The 22,383-nt window shown below is 39.6% G+C and overlaps 1 protein-coding gene across 1 annotated transcript; it reads right to left on the bottom strand.

The window, feature by feature from the left end:
- Positions 1-2: 2 nt before the first annotated feature.
- Positions 3-21,989, bottom strand: fntb (farnesyltransferase, CAAX box, subunit beta). The gene is made up of 12 exons (XM_080882876.1): positions 21,758-21,989; positions 19,938-20,002; positions 16,658-16,730; positions 15,479-15,570; positions 11,110-11,256; positions 10,310-10,393; positions 8,599-8,685; positions 8,347-8,476; positions 3,635-3,767; positions 2,978-3,089; positions 2,756-2,870; positions 3-320 (listed from the first exon to the last, which is right to left on the bottom strand). The coding sequence occupies exons 1-12, from the start codon at positions 21,854-21,856 to the stop codon at positions 153-155; spliced, it is 1,305 nt and encodes a 434-aa protein (XP_080739002.1). The 5' UTR covers positions 21,857-21,989; the 3' UTR covers positions 3-152.
- Between the last annotated feature and the right edge of the window lie 394 nt (positions 21,990-22,383).

The raw sequence follows: 22,383 nt of genomic DNA, 5'->3' as shown, positions 1-22,383 counted from the left end.
GGTCTGCAGCAAGGGTCAACTATCCCGCTTGTCCACAAAATACCTGACAACAGCTTCCCGGCTCAGGGGCGATCCCCAGAGTTGGCTGATTTTTGTTATTTTGTTTTGTTTTTTTTTAAAAAACGCACAGTGACGTTACTGCTGAGGACCAACTAGGACTGAAGGTCAGCTGATGAGGAGGCAGCAGCAGCATCTGACGGTCTGTCTTCACCGGAGCCTCCCGGCTGCCTGCTGACCTCGGGAACGGGCATCCGGAGAAAGTGCTGCAGGGCCTGAGCCACCTTCTCTGGACAGATGTTGTAAACTGGATGAGTTGGTGCCTAATTGGTCAGAAGAAGAAAACAAAAGATTTGCGAGATATTTCGTTTGTCGCAGTATGTATTTTTTTCTTATTATATCCCATTAGTGGGTGGAACTGCAGTTTCACTATTATGATGCAGTTTTAACATTTTCATCACAGGAAGCTGCCACCATCCACCGAGACTGTTTTATTGATTTATCTGAGAATTGCACACCACAAAGAAACCCACTACACTTTGAGCTGAAAACACCATAGCTCAGGCACTTTAGGGATACAGTTTGAACCTGGCTGCTGTTTTAACCTACGAGCCGATATGCATATGCATGTGCAAGGGGAAGACTTGCTGTAAACAGCTGTCAGTGCCAGTAATGCAACAGCAAACAGGAAAACAAAACCAAAACCAACTGCCGCGGCCTTTACGTGCAACCACACGTGTCATTTCAGTAGCTTCAATTTTTTTTTCTTTTTTATAAACCCCACTTATTGTAGAGCATCTTTCAGAGCTTCTCATTTTATAGCTCGCTCATATTAAACCTGACTGCACTGCACTCAATAGTCAGCACGGGAACACCTTTGAGGCGTTTTTGACTCTTTATGCAGGTGCGTGCAGATTAAACCATGGCTGATAAAAGAAAACCAGTACTTTAATTATTTACTGCATGGTGATGAAATGAAAGGGTGCAAAAAAACAAGAAAAAAAAGAAGCAGCAGTTACCCTTAAAGAGACAATTATACTGTTAGCTTCAATAGCTAAAGCAAGAATATTTAAGTTTCCCAGTTTTAGAGATACTGGCTGCAGAAAAATGTGCAACTTCTCTTGAAAATAATGGGATTATAAACCAAAAACTGCCCAAAAAGAAAGAAAAAACAAAAATAAAATACATATAAAATGTAGTGCAGAAATCATGTCCTGGTTATAAAAAATAAAAATAAAAATTGCCAACCTTCTTAAGCAGTTTCCCGTATGAGCGATTATCTCTGCAAGCAGCCGTGTCACTGTGCACAGTTAGTTCTCATCTACTCATGAAGAGCCGCTTGTGTTTGCAACTGCGTGACATGATATAAAAACCTGTATACATACATAATATTTGAGCTCTATTGTTGGTATTTCAGTTTTTGATGCAAAAAGGTCCTAAAACATTGTTTTATTTTAAATGAAACCACCTGATTTAATGCAGAGTTTTCAGCCGAGACTGACACAGACCTTTAGGAATGAATAATGCCATCAAAAATCTACATATGTCGTTAGCTACCATTTCAGACTTGAAACAATTAACAGTAATGTTAATCTCTTTAAACTGCTCAGGAGTTAATTAGTGTAACTCGGTGAGGACTCCGCCCTAACATAACAGCCTTTGGAAAAGCACCTTTTCTGTAAAACCTGTGAATGCTTTAATATGTGTTTCTGTCAAACATGTTCCACAGTGTCCTGTCAGTGGGTCTGCTACAGTCTGAATGACAGAAAACTTGAGATCAAACGGTGACCAGGAGGCCTGCGACCCCAGCGGTTTATTATGATCGCATGGACTCATCTGCTGAGGCATTATTATGCACTAGCTCCACATGCGGTTTCTCATGGCTGCTCTGCTTTTACCACTTATGCTGGACATCCTGCGGTCCCACTTGAGTCCGTTTTCCAAACTGACAGTGAATTGATGACTTATCAGAAAGCCTGTTCTCAAACCTCTGTGCTCTTTGGGAGCCTTGTTGTTGATGTCACTACAAATGCCCTGCATCCCAACTCTAAATGGAGCAGCTTGTACATTCGTTGCTCTCTTCAGCTTCAGCTGCTATTTCATTCTATTTCAGCTTTTTCTGTTCGTGCGCTTCACCCACCGCATTCTTTAATGGTACCGTTTGTTCCACGAGATTTGGCCCGGCCTACGAGCAGGTGCTGGGATCTCTGGTGGAAAACTGAGCTTCTGATCCAAGTCAGCCTGCATCTTCCAGTCCTGGACAGTATCCAAGAGTATAGCTCCCACTCTTGCAGACTGATTTGCTATACGTTTACCTGCTCTCATATATGCGGTCGGTGCTTACAAGTCCAGGAACAGGGGAAGGGATGACATTCGGGTAATTCTTGTTCTAGGTCTAGGATGACCGCCAAATAACGATGGATGCAAAGCTCTTAGCAAGAGCAACGTACATCCGTGTGTTTCTCAACCATCCCCTTCAGGGTCTCCACTAATGATGACTGAGACCTCACAGAGTTATTCAGAAAGCCAAGGCGGGTCAGACACATGAGTGTGCACTGATTATCTAATCTAACTCTGAGCGAAACAGGAAGGTAGAGTTAGAACTGTAGAACAGCTCATTTAGGATGACATGTTTTAACTGAATGTAAAGACCAGCTTCTGACTCCACTCCCCAACAAGTAACATGTCCTCTATGTAAAATATTTATTACACCCAACATTTGTCAAAGTTTCATATAATGTATATCTTTCATTCTCACCAATCTATTCTCCTCCTTGCCGAGGATCACCTCGTAATGGTTGTCCATGTTCCCAAAGTGCTGTGCTATGGAGAGGCCGCTGAGGCAGTAACACGTGTGGTAAAAATCTCTGGACCTGGACATACCAAGACAATAAAACAGGGCAGTGATGTAAAAACGCTACGCATGTAGCTGTACAAATATGTAGTGTGTGTGTGTGTGCTCAGATGGTGTGGTACTGACTTGCCAGGCTTATCCAGAAGGCCTCCTGTTGGGTTTTGACAGCACAGGAGGATGTACTCCTGCAAGGCCTGCTGCTCAAACATCCACCGCTGCTGACTCAGCTCTGACTCTCCTGAGCAAACACACAGGTCAGTCACAAGAGGGGAAAAAAAAAAAATCCAACAAAAAAAAAAAACCCAGGATGATCCCACAGAAAATTCAGACTTCATTTTCAACATGAAAATGTGAACACCTGGCTATTTCCAGTTTTAACATTTTAAAACCCCCCACAGAATAACAATACAAATTATAGTCAAAATCTAAAGAAAAATGACCTCCTAACCACATATTCTCTAATTTTCTGATTTACATTTTAGAACGAAGGACTGCTTCACGACAAACCTCAAGATTTTGACACTGATAAATCTATCACTCACTATTCAAAGAGTTTTGGGTGAAAAACGACTAAAACTGGAAAAATATTCTATCTTTGTTGCACTGACATTCATTCAGATCAGCTGAAGTCAGTGGAGACTTGCTGATATTATCATTTCAAATAATTCTGACCAAAAATCACGCTTTGCTAAATTGGTTTTCCTTGTGCCGCTTGATGTTACGGTGATGAGACCTTTCCATTTCGAACTGTTTTAAGAGTTTAGGGTCAAAATGTAAAGGCACCTTCTTTGTATAAGGCTCTGTGGAGTAAAGGCAGGAGTCCAGCTTGCCAGAAAGAGTAGCAGCCGTCCACTAGTTTATTGCAGCGGCCTTGGAAACCTCCTTCAAATCGCATCTGCCTGCTGACCACCCAACGCTGAGGAGGAAAGGTGACAAACACACATTTAAATACGCTGAATTAACAAACAAAGCATGTAGAACTCAAGAACTTCTACTCCTGCACCATCGAGAGCGTCCTGACGGCAAACATCTGCACCTGGTTTGGGAACAGCACCAAGCAGGACAGACGAGATCTGCAAAGGGTGGTGCGCTCAGCCGAACGCATCAATCAGAGCTCCCTGACCTGCTGTCCATCTACACCAAGCGGTGCAAGTCCAAAGCTAGGAAGATTATGATGGACCTCTCCCATCCCAACAATGGACTCTTCTCACTGTTGAGGTCTGGGAAGCGCTTCCGCTCCCTTAAGGCCAAAACAGAGAGAATGAGGAGGAGCTTCTTCCCCCAGGCTATTCGGGCCCTGAACCAGGTGTAGGACTGGACTCTCACACACGTCACCACACGCACCACCACACATTTCCTATAATCCTATAATTCCTATAATCTTTATAATCTCTTCTGCTATTTGCACATTCTTTACTGTAAATTCCTAAGTTAATTTGTAAATTCTGTAGTAAACTGTAAATTGTAAATATTGTAAAACTTTTCTTCTGTCATTTAATGGTCGGGCATTGTACAGCTACAAGCATTTCACCCCCATGTCATACTGTGTATGGTTGTGTGTGTGTGACAAATAAAATTTGAATTTGAATGTACTGCATGTGTTTGTGTCCCTTTAGCTCTGAGTGGAATCGCATGTATACCAACAGCTGAAAACCTCACAGGGTAAGACGAGACAGGAGGCAGGAGCGGACCAGACGGGACCTGATATTTTTCAGAATAGGAACGATTTAGAAAACTGCTGCCATGGAAATTGCCAACTGGTACAATCCAGTCCAATAGGACTGAACAATTATGGGATATTGGAGTTAATACCAGCTCCACTCTGGAAGAAGGGGTGGGGGGGGGGGGGGGGGGGGGGGGGGGGGGGTTAATCAATATGTGTATTAAACTACTGCACATCAGTTGCTACGAAGCAAACGTGGGAAAGAAGTATTTGAAATTATTTAATGTCTCATATTAAACTTTATTAAGCTGTATGGAAAATTATTGCATTTTATCTCACAACACAGACAGTGATATGTGCACCGGTGATCAGTAAATTAACGTTGGAGTATCCACCTAAATTTGATAGTGAGTATGTGTGTTTTGTGCAAATTTCCTTCAATTCATATTTTCTGTTATTTATTTTTCACATAATTCCTCATTAAGTCACAGGGTACCATAGATGCTTCAAACATGCTACTGCTTTAGCTTTAATTTCACTGCATCTGGACGCTGAGATAAAAAATATATATATATTGAACTTTGATTTGCTGCAGTGGTGGAGAGCGTTAAAATGGCTCTGAAAATTCTGCTGTTTACATAGAGCATCAAATTATCACAATGTATTTGATTTATGATGTGCATTGCATAAGTTAAGGAATTTGTAGGAATATCATTTGTGTTCTTTAATAACCAGCAAGAGCAGACTAAGAAAAAGAACATCATGATGTGTCCCCTTTTCTGTGCACTTGTGCTACAAGCAGCTGGCGTTCATGTTGATGGAGCAGAAAATAATAGTTGAGCAGCCTGCACTTTTTTGAGGAGTGGAGATTACATAACTGTCATTTTTATTGCACAAAAGGACAAGAACGTAACAGTGAAGCACAAAGTACACCCAGGCCAGAAAACGATCCACTCTAGCTAACGCAAAATTGAACTTTGTGTTAGCACGCTGGCTTTGCAGGTGCTTACAAAGCTCACAGAGTGAGTGTGTCCTGTACCCAGCCCAGCAGCCAGAGCCTTCAAGAGGTAACAGAAGCAGTGACGCCTGTAACATTTCCAGCCTCCATTTGTACCTCTACATGTTTCTACACCAGATGAAACTAAACTGCAACACATTTTTATTTGAAGTGCTCTTTGGACCAAATTTGCTCTCAACTTGGTGCACACACACAAAAAAAACTGTCATTTTGTTCTGGTAGCAGCCCTGAAATATAATAGAAACTGCTCAGTTAAGAAAAGAGAAACAAGGGTTAGTCCTAGTGAGTGTCCGTGGGCGAAAGAGTTAATAATGTGAAAATACCCAGGCCATGTAACACAAAAGCTGCTGATCAATGGCTAGGTTATTGGGGGAGCAGCTTAAACAAAGTCAACCCACTCCACCAGTTCTTCTGCATGGACACCAAGGCATTCCAGCTGAGAGATGTAATCTCCCCAGCATGTCCTGGGTCTGCTCTGCCCCCCCCCCCTTAGGACATGTTGGAACACCTCACCTCAGAGTCACCCAAGAGATACTGGAGGAGAGTCACCTGAATGAACAAGCTCCCCACCTCTCTCTTTTAAAGGTTAGAGACTGGCCACATATGTAGTCATCCAAATTTGGATGAGGGAACTAATGGGTGTTTGCGTGCCACAGAGGCAAATTTTAATTAGTGCACCTTCAAAAGGTTTTAAATGTCTTAATCATGTGAGAAGTGGCCGCCTTTACCAAAGAAAGAAAAATGCAAGGCAAAGAAACAACGCGGCTTGCGGTAAAATGAGTATATTTGCCTGGTTGTTCACGGATTTAATGAATTCCTAATGAGAATCTGGACTATGATCATCACAAGATCATTAATAGATCCCCGTGAAAATAAACAATGACACCACGTAAATATGAAAGTTGTTCATTGTGAATTATCTATGTATCTCAGCGTTAATGATTTATGCATTCTCTCACATACAATTTTTAGGTTATGACTCGAGTTGTGCAGCGAGCGAGTCTCGCTGCTTTTGATATTCTCCACCTGGTTTCAACTTACAACCTTTGCTAACCCGCCGCCTTCAGTCAGAGCCATATGCCGGGCGTCTCTGAGGGACGGACAGTGACACACAACACCTTAGAGAGCGCGCTCTGTTGACCTGCCACTTGAGCTGGGTGTTGGGTGAAAATAACTAACGTTGTTTAAAGGTAGAGGGACTTTATAGCAGCGTGCACGCAGGTGTGGAAACAGGTTTACTTCACAGTTACATGCAAATGTGATCACACAGTATTTGAATAAAAGCTAAGGGATGATGACATCAAGTGTTTTATGAGCTCAATAAAATATAAAAAACTGCTGCAGACTGGCCTTCTGGTTACAGCCTTATCATTTTATCTTCTCAGGATGACCTCAAGCTTTGTGTCAGCGAGCATCTGCCCCACTGCAGCTTCCCTGAGCATGACTCAAAAGCTCGACCTGCATCAAAGCTAAAGGGCAGCTGCTCCTAACCTTTTACTACTAAGGAAGAAGGGAAATGAGATTTCCCTGAGGGGAGAAACAAAGCATCCCAACAGTTGCAAAACAAAAACTAATGTAAACCTCCAGAGTGCTCCGAGAGTAACTACATGCACAGATGTTTATTCCACAGTACAGAAAGAGTGATTGAATACACGGAAGCACATTATGGTGTAGCTAAACAACGTAAAGAAGTCATAAAAGGAACATCGGCAGTTTTAGTAGATTCAGGAAGAGTGTAACCCGTGTTTTTCATAGCTCCAGTTTACAGATGTCTCCTAAACAGCTCACATGCAGGTCATTATTAAGTTACTCCTGTGTAAAGAGGACAGCTACAAGGACTCGGCGAATGCGTTTGTGTAATTGTGCCAGTTTAAACGAGTCTGTGAAGAAAGAGCAGGTTGCAGTTTTCCTGGAAACTGCTTCAAACAAATTATGAGTAATTTATCACAGAAACCAAACATAATCAAACTATCAGAATAAGGAATTTTTTAAAAGCTAAACATTTCTAGGCTGCTCTGCCTAGGTGACATCAATAAATTCAGGCCTCCTCTTTTAGCAAACAGCAGTAACATTCACTCTTTAACTTGGGACCCGCTCACTTCATGTAATCTGTGGTTATTTTGTTGCTTGAAGTCACTGAATACTTATTTCCTTTTAGTACTTCATGATGAAGTTTGCATTACTGCGACGTGCGATTGTGCACAATAAAAGTAACATGTAGTGTAAAGATGTATGCAAGGACAGTTCCTGAGTGACTAATTTTGGGTTTTTCTCACCTTTATTAGATAGTTTTCAGTAAAGAGCAGACAGGAAAGATGCCCAACAAAAGAGTCAAACCCAGCCTGCTGCATTTGGTCTTGCATTATCTGCTTGCCTGCTCAACTACTGAGCTAAACCAGCACCTGACGTTTGGCACTTTTTGTGAATGATTAACTTGGGAATTAGAGGCCTGTGGATGCATTAAAGTCAGTAAATATCATCACAAAGATAGTAAGTATGAGAAAAGCTTAACAATAAGTGGATCAGATTAATGTTTGTCGAATAGGAGAAGGAAAGACTGACATAGAGAGATTTCTCCACATTTTTCAGAAGATGAAATTTTGTTGTGAGTTGCAACATTGTATTTGATTTTTAATGACATTTTGTACTTGCTTCGTCACAGAACTGAGCACCCAACTTTGAAAGCGATAAAACTTTAGCACAAAGCCCCTGTTGTGACTGACAATGATAGCATCTTTTTCTGCTGTTGGGACACAGACTGAGCATTTGAGGTTACAATAGAGAGGAAAAGGCGGGGAGGGAGGATGTGCTCACCAGCAAGGCTTTCAGATCCAGCATGTGTTCTTTGCCCAGGATGACAAGGGCGGCTGTACCACAGAACGTGTAACCGCCGTGTGCCTCCAAACCCGGTACTCCACTTAAACCACCCTCCCAGTTCTGACAGCTAGAAATCAGAAAACCATGTAGTTAAAAAACAAAAAAACCCATACACTGGATTATGTAAAAAAAGCAGGACAAAAATGCTCTTTAATAATTTACTCAGAGTGCTGTGGTCGGTTGTTGTACCTGAGAATCCAGTTGGTTGTGTTTTCAAACAGTTTAGGTGTGAGGATGTTTGTGAGCGATGCTACCGAAGCTGCACAGTATGCACTCCTAAAAAAGCAGAAAAAACAAATCAGGCTGATAAAGATCACGATAAAGTTGAGAGGGAGCAGGAAGCTCTCGCTAAACATCATCATACTGTGTTTTAGGCTGCCAGCAGACCAAACAAACATCCAGTTTGCCATTTATGTTCCCCTGCTGTTCAGTCACAGTCATTTTGACTGTTACATATTTTGTTTCCCTGCAATGTTGAGACTGCAAGGAATCATAACTAAACTAGAATTCAAGAAAGGTGTTTTTTAAATCTTTGATATTGTCAATAAATCACTTGAAAAGCTCAGGTATCAGACGTGCATAAAACTCCTTATTTGGTTGCAGAGATCATCCAAAAACTCAAAAAGTGTTATATAAATAATCTTCTATCTTTATGATGAACACCTTGGCTATAGTTCATGTGGGTTCACAAAACTATGTTAACTAAATAACTAGAAAGAAAGACTGTTTTAATAATTGGGGTTTATTTGATTTCAATTTCTTTCAAATATGATATAAAAGTTGAACCGATGTGCTTATGTGTGCTGGGAAAAACCTTAAACCAGGTTTGTAGAAAGACAAGTTACTTTTTTTTCCTGTTAAGATGTCGAAACAAAACAAATCTGGAGCAACTATGTGATGTTATCACGTTAATATGGACCAGAATCTATGGAAAATGTTTCCAGCATCTTGTTGAATCTATGAAACAAAAAAGGCAAAACAGGATCCAACCTGGAACTGGCAAGCTGTACCTAATAAAAAGTTCCCCTAGAATGTATAAGCCACTTTTTGTTGGAGTACTTTCATCTGGAAAATACATTTAGTGCTGCTCGTGAACAGTGACAGCAGCCAGACTTGTTCGTGGTAATTAAATTGAATGTGTGTTTTTTTTTTTAAAGCTAAGCTATATCAGACTTCTAGCAAAAACAGTGAAAACACGAATAAGGCAACTAAATCTTTGCATAACACTGTATATCACCACACTTACACTAACATCAAATCAGAAAATCCTGTAATTACAACCCCTAAAAAAAACTTTCAAAATAAGGATAACTTTGTTGACAGTTTAGAAAAATGTGACACAAAATGGTTTATCAAAAACTGAATAGCAAAACCTGCCTAAGAGAAAGACAGTTTTAGTAATACATAACGGCACCTCGATGCTAATTGGTTGGAAACAGATATCAGGCTCCTCTGAGAATGAAAATGTACCTTCTGAAGTTCTTTGTTCAAAGGAAACTGAACCTCAAAGAACAAAACAAAAACATAACAAAAAGCCCCACATAACAGCCTCAAAGAGGAAAAAGCACACACACACATCCGAAATGAGATAAATCCACTATTATGTAAAAGAGATGTGGGCATTTCTCATTATTTCCCCTGTTATCAACACTAAAAGAAAACACAGGAGAATATAAATACAAAGCAGAGTGTGCTTAAGGAGAAATTAGCCTTCAAAAATGACCCCTTTACTGTGATCAACACAGTATGGACACCAAAGATGTTTGGTGTCCAAGCAGTCATCAAAGATGTAGTTAACGATATAAATTTTCTTATGTGATGAAAAGCAAATTCTAAAAAATAAAAACCTACAGAAAAACACAAGGATAGAGGAATCAGAATTTATCTTCTGGGGCCTCACCTGACATCCACCTCTCCACCGACGTGCATCACAAAGGAGCCATCTGGCTGCTTCACTGACCACAAGAAATCTAGCAGCTTCTCCCTGGAGGAAGTCAAAACAGAAGGGGGAGAAGGGTTGATTAGAAACAAGGATGAGTTCATGGTGTAAAGAGGAGGAGGGGGAGGCGCTGTAGATGGAGTGAAGAATAAACAGAGGAGAGAGAGGGCAGGGGGTGGAAGAGTAGCTGCTGGAAATTTAATAAAGCACTAATGCAAAGTCAACACCCGCTGTCTAAATCTGCGTCGCTGCGAAGAAACGGGAATCGCTGCTCGACTGTAAACACGCAAAGCGTCACCTTTTCTCCATCACGCAGAGTCAATTAGGAGAAAAACAACTCATGTAAACAGTGTTTCGAAATGGTCTTATAATGAGCTGCTGGTTAAATAACATTAACATGATCCGTAGCTGCGACAACCCCCTCCAACTGTAAGAAAATGTGTTATAGTGGTTATAGCATAGGAGGGAAATTCAGTTACACAAACAAATTTAAAGGCGTAAATTATGAATTTCAATTACACAGCCACAGTTTAGTTTCATCTTTATTAAATAGCCTATAAAATACAAATAAATATCCAAGATACAATAAGAGCACTGTAATAAACTATGCAAGTCTAAAAGAAATCCAATAAATATCATCACATAAATTAGGGGTTGTCTGACATATTAATTTCAAACAAACTGAGCTGCTTTAACGGAAGCTGTTTTGTGTTTGTCATGTTGTCATTTTACCACCCTAGCAGCACACTGTGTGATCATACCTGTCTATAACATTATAGGCCTCATCTGTGCCGATGATGCAGAGGGCGTTGACGGCAGCGTAGGTGGGTGCAAGGTGGGCGTGTTGCCCCGGTCCCCCGGCAAAACCCCCTGTTGGGCTTTGACAGCGTGCCAGAAACTGACACACACTGGAGAGCAAAGATACAGAGGTTATAATATCATTATTTATTTAATATACAAACTGACAACCACAAAGAGCAGCCAAATGGTACTGCATGAATGTACTACAAACACCAGCATACTCTTTCTTACATGCAGGATTGCTGAAATTGCATGGCAGCAATAAAACACTCATTAATTGTATTGATAGTTTGAACAAATGTACTAGCCCACCACCCAAAGGTTTACCCCACAACTGCCCTAAATTAACAGTAATTGCCAAAAATCATATTAATGTTTGTAAAGGCTAATCCAGCAGCAATAATGCTAAAATATAATTACTGTTTTTAATCAACTTTCAAATTCACTGTTTTACTATTTTTTTCAGCTTTTTTGTAAAACACATAATTTATTTATTTATTCGTTTGATTAAGACGGCAAGTTACAGTTACCATTTACCTCAGATCTGTGTCAACACCCAAAGGGTTCGCAATTTTTGGCACGTTTAGGCAATCTGCAGAAATGTATGTTTGCACAGATAATGAGTTTTGATGCTCACTTCCTTGAGTTACACAAGATATTGACACGATTTCTAAAAATAAATAAATAAATAAAAATAATGCTGATATCTAAATACTATTTTTAGAACCAAATATTCAAGGAGGTGTCAAGAAATGGGGATCACAGCCATGTCGTATGTTGCAGTTACACATCTTTAATCACAAAAACATTTACTACCAGTAATTTGTCAGTGTAGTTCTCCTACATGCTTTATAGCTTTTTTTTTTTAAAAACAGTAAGTGGCCCATTACTGTGGCATGGATAGTGTATTTTTTAAACATTATAGTCTTCAATCTTATTGCAGTTTTCTGCTTCTAATCACTGCATTGCAATGTTTTGCCGTAAACCAAGGCTAACAGTAGAACCTTCAGTAGAAAGGTCTGTTAGCAGCTGCAGATATCGAATACCCAATGTGACAATCAAAATGATATGAAGGTGACGATCACGTTGCTTTTGCATAGAAATGATTAGAAACCATGATTACTTGCATTAGCACATTTTTAGAATATCTTTCATAGATAAAGGATGTGGTATGAGGCTGATAAGCACAAAAATACGTCATAAATTACTCCACTTGGTCATCTGAGGGTCAAGTAATCCTGTACAATACAGATTCCAGTCTGTATAAGTATGTACGTATAGCAGCTTTTCTTTCTGTTTAAAAGTTTGACGCTAATTATTTCACCTGACTTGAACAAACCACTTTTTCTGCACGCTACACAGTTTCCATTTACTAAATAATCACAGCTCCTATTTTCTATCTCAGACCGGCAGAAAGTTGGAAGGCTATAAAACACGCTCCACTGGGCTATTTCACTTTAGCTGACGTGTCATACTGCATAGACCAACTCTACCACAGGTCCCTTTCTTTCCAGCCTCCATGCACCACGCTGCTTCGCTCACAAATGTCCTCTTCATCCTCCGCCATGGAGAAAAATAATAAAACTGTAAGAGTGCTTTGAGCCAAGTGAGTTGGAAGGGAAGCCCACTTTAATTTTGGCCAACCGGTCTGGTGCCAACACTGACCTGAGAACAGTGTACACTTCATAAACCAGAGAAAGCAATCTCTTGTAGGTTGCATTGTTATAGATCGTTGAACAGGGCCAGTGTTTTTGTGTGTGTGAGCACAAAGCCATCACGTTGGTGCCCGGGCAGTGCCAGCCGGTGTGCTGGCACGCCTCACGGTTATAATGAGAGCGTGGGCTGGCAGCCTGGAACGGCGACTCGCTACGTGGTTTGCAGAGTGCTACTTTGACTGGCAGTAATTTAATCAAATGACATTTTGGTGGCAGTGAGAGCAACAGTGTTTGAAGCCGTGTCAGCATAAAAAAAAAAGTACTTATAAGTACACCTGCCAGTCATGCACAATGTTGTCATCACTTTTAATCACACATATCAGGCATAATAACTCTTGGAAAAACCTTCATTTCACTGCTTCAAACATCAACACCCCAACTTTTTATTACTGCGAGTTTTCTATTACAGAGAATAAATTAAACTTCTTGAAGTTGGCTATGGAAACAAGGACAAGGGATGATTTAACAGCAAAGCCCAGGCCAATGCTGCAGCTGGACAGGAAAAAAAAAAATAATGGTCATTATATGGTAATTTAATCAACATCTTTCATCTCTTACCACTTCTGGTTCTGTTTTATAAAATGGTGACTTGTGTTTTAGGAAGGGAGCCAGAGGATAGGAGGAGTTTACAGTAACATTGGTACATGTAATGTAGTATAATGTCTGCGTCCAACACCCTGAACCTGTGGTGGGCCACTTGTGATCACGAGGCTCTTGAATAGGTCGCCCGGTGGGAGAAACCTGTCTACAAACAATTGCAGTCTGACTCGCACTGCTGGCACTTGATCCCCTTCAATTCATAACAGTCAGATTCCTGACACGCTGCAGTCAGTCAGAGTCAGTCTGCACCAAGGAGTGTATCCCATGTGTGACATGGACATGGCTCTTTGCAATCGGGGATTCGACTGAACTGGCTGCCAACTGGTTGCATTCTGGTTATATAAAAATAAGGTTGCTGAGCACTTAAACTGCCATCTTGCAGGAACTACATCACTATTTTGGGGGGAAATTTTGGGTCCAGATCTATGAGGTTCCAGCTAGACCAGCGGTCCCCAACCTTTTTTGCGCCACGGACTGGTTTATGCCCGACAGTATTTTCACGGACCGGCCTTTAAGGCGTCACGGATAAATACAACAAAATAAAACCAGTACCGGTACCGAAAAAAAGAAGATTTATTCATAACACACGTGAAAAGATCCAGGAAAACCGAGTTAACGATAAAAACGATAACAAAATACCGATAAAAACCCTGAACCATACATTTCACACCTGAGCCTCAACTCTCGCAGCCCCGTACCAAATGACTCACGGACCGGTACCGGTCCGAGGCCCGGGGGTTGGGGACCGCTGAGCTAGAAGTAGTTAATATGAATTTTTCTGTAGGTAGATGGCAACAGAATTGCAGTGTTTACAATATGTCACAGTTACAAATGAATTTTAAGTATCTGCCAACTTCAATCACAAACTGACAGCAGACCAACTCAATCTTATTGCTGTTTCATCACCATCTTGATGATGCTTTGAAGAAGAAAAATAACCGCAAGTGGTCACAGACCTGGTCCCCATTTTCAAAGCAACCGTTTCAAAGGCAACAAAATCACAAGTTCACACTCATTTTGTTTGTGCCTCAGTATCCAACTGCTGTTTGCCACAGTGTGACTGTAGCGTAAGGAATAAAGTATAAAGGACATTTTAATTGAGCTAATAATCTCTTTTTATTGTGTATAACCTGAGACATAGGAAGAGCTAGTATAACTGTATTCTGTACAGATGTAGTCTGATCTTCTAACTTGTTTTAAGCAATATAACACGTTTAAACACATCTGAAGCATTTTAGAAAAATATGTTGAAATTTTGGGTTTATTCATATGTACAATTATACAAACGTGCATAGCCCCTGGGTCTGAGAACTGAAGCAGATGCCCTAAACCTGCATTCTTTTTCAATGGCCTCTATAGGAAGTCTGAGGGAAAACAGCCTCAGGTTCCTAACTCTGTGACATTTACCACTGTACTTATAGGGTGGTCGGTAATTTCAGATCATATGGAATAAGATAAACTACATTATGTTCATTATTGGAGCCAGAAAGGGTCAAAACTGTAAACCGTCTCCTTTTTAGGGCCTAGTTTAACGTAAGAGTTTGCTACTACTACCAGAAGGGGGCAGTAATGTGTCTACAAGCTGTCTGCAAACTACCAATGATCAACCATAACAGAAAAACACCACTTCCCTAGCTACCAGGAGATGGACCTGAAAGTTGTGTGTGGTTATATTAGATTTTGCTATACAAAAGAGAAAACTGAAAAGCAAAAAAAAAAAAATGCAGTCATCAAGGATGTTGTGTAGAAATCTTTAAAAAAAATAAATGAAAATGAAATCCACTAAAAAACTCTGTTAAGTAAAGCTAGCATATCACAACTATACCATATTTCTACATTTACTATTTATGGATATTTATAAATAAAGGGCGGTGGGGTATTGGTGGGTGGCATCTTCAACAAACCTGCTTTACTGCAATAATTATGAGAACTATGCAAAAAGCAATAAATAACAAAATTCGTTGGCAGTGCACGGGTATTATTTGGCTCCACTCTGTTGTCGTGTGTGACTCACTCTGAGGCGACGGCAGCAGGAATGGGCTCCTGTAGTAACTCCAGACTGTGAAGAATCCAGAAGCAAAGCCACGGTCGGCTAGCATCCAGACACTACTCGCACAGACACACACACACACACAAAATCAAATGGGCATCACATGACCGATTACAGCTATAAATGAGATTGTGAGATCAGCCAGTCAGAGGCACAGATGAGAGAAAAACAACTCTGCCAGACACACAAGGGGCAGGAGGAGGAAAATGATGGGAGTGAGCCACACAGAAACATCATACAAACTCATTTTCTGCAGTTGGTAAATGGACTTTATGATTATGTCTGCCATTTATGATGCAAATATTAGTTGTGTGATGCTTTTTGTGCTGATTTTATTACATATAATTCAAACTCAGTTTGTTCTCTTTAGCACTGCGTACACTTAACTACACAAATTGGCTGTCTGCCTGCTTTTGTGTGATCAAAGGAAACGCCACTGAAATAATGAAGGTACTGAGCTGAAGAAAAGGAGAAACACAAATGCTTTTCTCTCTTCTGGCTAGAGTAACAAAAAGCACACACATTAAAAAAGTAAAAGATTTTAAAAAAGCAGTGACTTTGCCAGAAGCAGACAACTATATTTTTTTGGCCAATTGAAAATTGCAGCATTTCTATTTAAAGCAGAGGATAACAATTCGGCATTTTTCCAGAGGCAGTGAGATTTGTGTCCTACTGTTCAGCACACGATATTAAGCACACACTCACCAGCCACTTTGTTAGTTACACACTTAACGGCTTGCTAATGCAAATAGCTAATCATTCAAACAATGAATGTGGAATGGTTGTGCCAGACCAGCTGATCTGAGTATTTGAGAAACTGCTGATCGACTGGAATTTTCACACACAATCTTGCGCTGTAGGGGAACAGGAGATTCTCATCATGGATGTGCGATGGACAAAACTGCAGCAATTGTGTGATGCTATCATCATAATATGGACTAAAACGTCTGAGCAATGTTTCCAGCACTGAACAGCTCAGCTCAGAAGGCAAAAGGAGCACAACTAATAAAGTGGCTGATGAGTGTAAATACAACGCCTACTTTGATTGAAATACAGGTTTATAAGAAAAAATAAAACTACATCTACATATCTACAACACATAATTTGTGTGTGTTTTCTTTATTTATTAGTAATTTACTTTACCTCATAAGCATCTGATAAATGACGTAAGCCCTTCTTGAGATACTGGTAGTGTTGTTCCCGCAACAACGTTGGCCTGAAAAACAAACGAGGGACAAAAAGTTAAATGTCAAACAACTTGGAATTTTTTTTTAAAATAAATAAAAACAAAATCAGAAAAGTGTCAGTACTCATAATTTCAAAACTTAGACACACAATTCACTTGTTTTTCTAACATTTGTAAGTTTAAATTTTAAAAAAAGAAGAACTGATTTATGTGTCAAAATTTAATTATTCACCAGGTAGCCCAAAATCTGAGAAACACAAATAAAATGATCGTCTACGCAAGGGTTTGTGATCAAACTCTGCATTATTTATTCACTCGTTTCAGATATTCAGATCCTCAGCAGTCTAATTAGCGACTTCTGTTTATTTCCTTCCTTATTTTTTATTCACTTTCTATTAGGAGAGCTTTGAGGCCTGTCCTCATTAAGAACAAAAAGAAAAAAGAAACCAAAGCCAGGCAAACCAAAACATCAGCTTAGCCTTTCAAGTTTTAAAGTATTTCTCAACGAAACTAAAAAAAAAAAGAAAAAGAAAAGAAAGTCATCATGTCTATCATATTTTTCAGCACTGTGTTTTTTTAATTTGTTGTCGATAGATTTTTATGCATAAAACTCTTAAAACTATCTAGGGAGCAGCACCACAAACCACCCATTAATGCTGTGGTATGTGATACTGGTCCATATCGTATTCTTATCCCGAATAAACATCAAATTAAATTGAGGTAGACATATATATAATATATAGGAAATTAAGGCAAAAACTAATAAAAATAAACATATGAATGAAAGAATGCCTTAAAACACTATAACAGAATGACAGAAACTAAGGAGCCGCATAGTTAATCTTTAAATGTTTGAAGGAAAATTCAGTCTGCAGCTCTTCATAAACATAAGTCTGACTATATATCTGCATCAATGACAACTGATACCCACCCACTCTGATTCTCTGCTTGACCTTTCCACACAGTGTTCGCTACACCTGTTATAATATGCGTTTTCTACCAACACAGAATGAGTCACAGATCACTACATGACAGAAGCAGAGCTCCACATCTAAAACCTCGTCTGTCCACCACACAAATATATGTTCAACCCACCCTTTTAAATGCTGAGAGCTCGACAGGCTACACGCAAGTGTACACAACGAAACCAAAAATTAGTGAACGAAAGAAAACAAAATACAAAATGTACAAACAAAAATACAACTAAAAAGATGGGGGGGAAGAACAAATTAAAGAAATAAATGAATGACCAAACAAATAAATAAATAGAGCAAAAGAAAAAGAAAACGAATGACCAAATGATCGGAAGGAAAAAGAAATTAATGAAAGAATAAAAGCTATGGAAAAAAACAGTGAATAAAAGAAGGAGAGAAAGACTAGATAGAAAGAATAGAAGAACTAAAAGAGAAAGAAAGCACATAAAGAAAGAAAAAATATTACAGGCAAATTATCTAAAGAAATAAACTAATGAAGGAAAGAAAAACAAACAGCCGAACAAAAAATGAAGGCACAACAAAAAGATATTTTTACAGATTGCTGACATTGATTATAGGTTTTGTCGACCCAGCTAATTCAAAGAACTTGCCAAACTTGCTTTGTCGTACCCCCATCAGGACATTTCTGTTAGAGCTTGTAGCTGTGGATCCCTTAACCAGAGGCACTGAGGGTTAAGACCCTACTTTCAAATCCCTCCTCAAAACTTATTCTTACAGAAAGTAATTTTTAATAATAAAAATGTTCTCATTCCGCCTTTATTTATTCTTAAATACTTCATTTTACCCATCCTGTAAATCACTCACTGTTTTTATATTTCATATGATCCATTTATTATGTCCTATAAAGCACTTTGCAACTATGTTTTAAAAAGCGTATCTAAAAACTTTAAATCTTGCCTCCCACCTGTTTGAGGTCAAGTCCCGGCCAAGGCTGAAAAAACAATTATCACCACTAAAAGCAGGACCTCAGCTGATGAATATCACGGATTCTTTAGTAGTACTAAAATGCATTTCTCCATTGGTTGCAGTACCGCTGACATTCACATCTAGCAGTTGTCATAGAAATGAGATGAGTCACCTCATTGAGAAGCGACGGCAGCTGATAGCAGAAGCAAACTACGTGGGCAGATCTACTCGCCGCTAAGATAACAGCCATCGTGCATCACAGTGCAGCCTTCTCTAATAGCAAACAAACAGCAGGTGTTTGTGGGTAAAAAAAACAAAAAACATAATAACATCTACGGCCAATAATGGTGTTCCTGTAAATGCCTCATAATGGCTGTTCATGTAGTCACCTTTATGAGTGACTGATGAATACGTAATTATTATTGCTATGGCTACACAACGTCTGGCCTACTTGTCAGCAAGAGTCTGAAAATGCACACTTTTCTGTCATAACCAGGCCAATTTAGTGTCCTGGTTTCAGGTAATGACTTTAACAATGTAGGAAACCAGGTCTGAGTCTTTAAAAAAAACAAAACAAAACAACAAAGTAAGATTTTGAGATTTTTATAAAGAGACAAGGCAATTCTACTTTTCTGCTTCAAAAGAGTCACCTGACAAGGAACTCCAAAGAACCCATCCTGTCTCCTTTTTCAAACATCAACATTACCCATAAATGACACAATCCCACATATAGTGAAAAATACTTTGGGATGCACTGAAAATTGGTATTGGTCGACGTTTTCCTTACTGTCTGCTATCAGCCCATTGGCAAATAAATTGCCAATCAATGATGGCAGTGTTTATCACCTACATCCTTACATCTGTAATCTACTTTCCTCATTTTGTATGATGGAATGTGTGATTCTAAAAATGTACTGCAGTGTGAAGGAGGACTTCAAATTGTTAATTGTTCCCCTTGGACAAAAGGAGAAACAACCCCCCTCCTCCTTTAGCGGATATCCAAAATCTCTATAATGAGAGCTCATCACTCCCCGCAAACGGGATAAACATAGAAATTAGTGGGAGATGATTAAAATTCTGGAGCCTACAGGTAGATGTTGGTGCAGTTTAGGGATTGAAAATGTTGGCAGCAACACATGGCAGCATCAGCATTAACATGTCAGAGGGAGAGATGGGGATTTGCAGTTTAATTAAACATTCAAATCTGAAGGTGGTGTTTGATATATGAAGTGTGGAGAACGAGGCACATCACAGGCTGTAGTGGGCTGAGCTGTCTGCCTGAAAAAGCTCACAGACTCTGCTCCATTGTATTCTACAACACACTGCGGATACTTACTGTGGTAAGCTGTGTATTTGCTTGTAAACACTCATGACTTCTTGAATGGATTTCTCCACCTTTTTCTAAAAAAAAAAAAAAAAAAGAGAAAAAAAAGCAGCATGTGATTGGTTGTTATGAAGCTTATTTTGAGGGGAAAAAAACATATTTTAGGCATTTCAGAAAACAGGATTATTTCCTATTTAAAAATCTGGACTAGCATCAGCCACAAAATCCAGAAAAGGTGCGATTGATGTGTAAACCCCTGAACATTAACAGCTCATGTGTGTTTTGTGGTCAAAACTGTCAACTCAATCAATTCAAAACATATAACCTCGTATTTGTGCCTTACACATGACCTATATTATGGAAAGTGACTGAAAGAGCGTGAGCTACTTTATCAACGTTAGCAGCCAGGAATATTTAAAACTTCTATCATAATAAAATGGGTAACTTTTGACATTATTTGTTCATGTATAGCTTAATTTAGACCAGGGATGTAAAACATATGACAAGTGGGTGAAAAAAGCCAGCCAAAGGGTCCAATTTGACCCTCTTGAGGGCTTTGCAATGTGTGAAATTTCTTGTGACATCACCAATAGTCACTACTCTTCCTGCTATGGGGATATGCTACAATATGCATACATTTCTGATTGTACTGTTTTTTTAAGTGTATGGTGTCATCAAAAGGGGTAAAAATCAGCAAAATTAGCAAAAGCAACAAGGCACCTAGATGGACACTGTCATTCCACCTGATTGAGTTTTATGTATGTTTGCAGAGACCAGAAACATAAATAGTACATCTTATAAGTTACATCATAACTCTAACATAACTATCATAATAGTTCTTTTAAACTATATATGACCATTTAACAGTGTACCTGTAACCTGTATCTTTTCATTATCTTTTTCTCATTGCATCTTTCTCCTCCTCTTCTTCATCTGCCTGATCCGCCATCACTGCTCTCATTTCCACCTCATTTCCTAAGACAGCCAGGTCTTCATTTGTTCACTTGGCACTTTTAAATGTTTTCCTAAAGTATGAACAAATTCAGGTACTAAAATATTGATAAATCACTGAATTGTGCATACCCACTGTAAGAGACAAACAGTGATTTTGACACCCTGGATTAAGATGTGTGTGCATGCTGCAGCAGCTGTCGCACCTTCCCACACAGACTCGAGAGAAAGATCTCTTCTGGATTGAAAATAGCAAAAACGTACATAACAATAATGTTTGCACCCCCCGAAAAAAATGACAGATGAACTTTTTAGAAATGAGCAAAAACGGCAGTCTGAATCCTAGTTTCCTTTTTTATTGATGCAGTTCTAACTTGTGCCTTGACTGAAGTGATAACTGTTACTGGATCTGATCTAAAATGATTGCAGTGGAGTAACTTTCAAGAACAGTGCCCAGGATGCAGAGATGTTCAGACGCTGTCAGAAATTGACGTCTTATAAGGTTTTTTCAAAATAAAAGCCCTCTCCTGCTATCATGTTTTAATTGGGAAGAAACTAAAGACAAAGTTAGACTTTATGTCATGCCCAGGCTTAACTATTTTAATTAGTTGGCTAGCAGCTAGCTACATTCAAACTTAATCTCATTAAGGAACAAAGCTAGCCATCCATGGGCTAAATGGATAAAGCACGGCGAACTAATGCCCGCAAACAAGTTTCTGATTACTTTTTCAATCAAAGTGCCGACATTTTAGCAATATAACGCATTGTGTATATGGCAGCTGAGTTTCTGTGCACTTTTTTACACCCAGACTGGAGAGCCACACGTTAGCATTAGCCACATTGCCTTATAAAAAAAGAAAAGCTAACGCTCGTGTGCTTACCTGCTCCACAGAAGTCACCGTCTCTACCCCGTCATCCAAGAACATTTCTGCCGATTGCTGCTCACGGAAACACCACAGAGGGTTAGGCATGTTGTCCATGGTGGTGAAGGGACCTCTTTAGATGTGCGGACGCTCTGAGTGAAGATATAATTTTGTCGCTATTGGTTTGTTTTGACAGTTCACTCACACTTTCGCTGGACTCCGCTCACTTCCTGTTGGGCGGAAACTGCGTGGATAACTGTTACGGTGTCTCCAAAGGAACAAACTTCTTTAGTGGCGTTTTATTCACTGAACGCGAGAATGTAAAGAAACGAGCGGTGCCGCTTGGAAAAGTGGTAAACATACATTTTAAGTGTTTATGAGCGTGTGTATTGTGACCATTTTAATTTAATTTCATTAACTGGCATTCTGAGAGTCAATGTAACCGCAGGTAATATTCCTGCTGGTAAACTACCCGGTGGGGGGCGGGGGGATACCGGAAATAGTTCCGTTTTGCCTTCCAAATTAAAACTGAAAGTTATTTAAGATAAAAATCGACCACCTTTAAGAAAGGGTTTCACGGTTACATATAACAAATTCCTCTCTCGCCCCTGCGGGCGGTCTATAGTTCAAACTCGTGTCCTCTA

Source organism: Rhamphochromis sp. 'chilingali' (assembly GCF_963969265.1).
Source record: "Rhamphochromis sp. 'chilingali' genome assembly, chromosome: 5".
Taxonomy (NCBI): Eukaryota; Metazoa; Chordata; class Actinopteri; order Cichliformes; family Cichlidae; genus Rhamphochromis; species Rhamphochromis sp. 'chilingali'.
The sequence above is the reverse complement of the archived record's forward strand: the minus strand, read 5'-3'. Positions and strand labels throughout refer to the sequence as shown.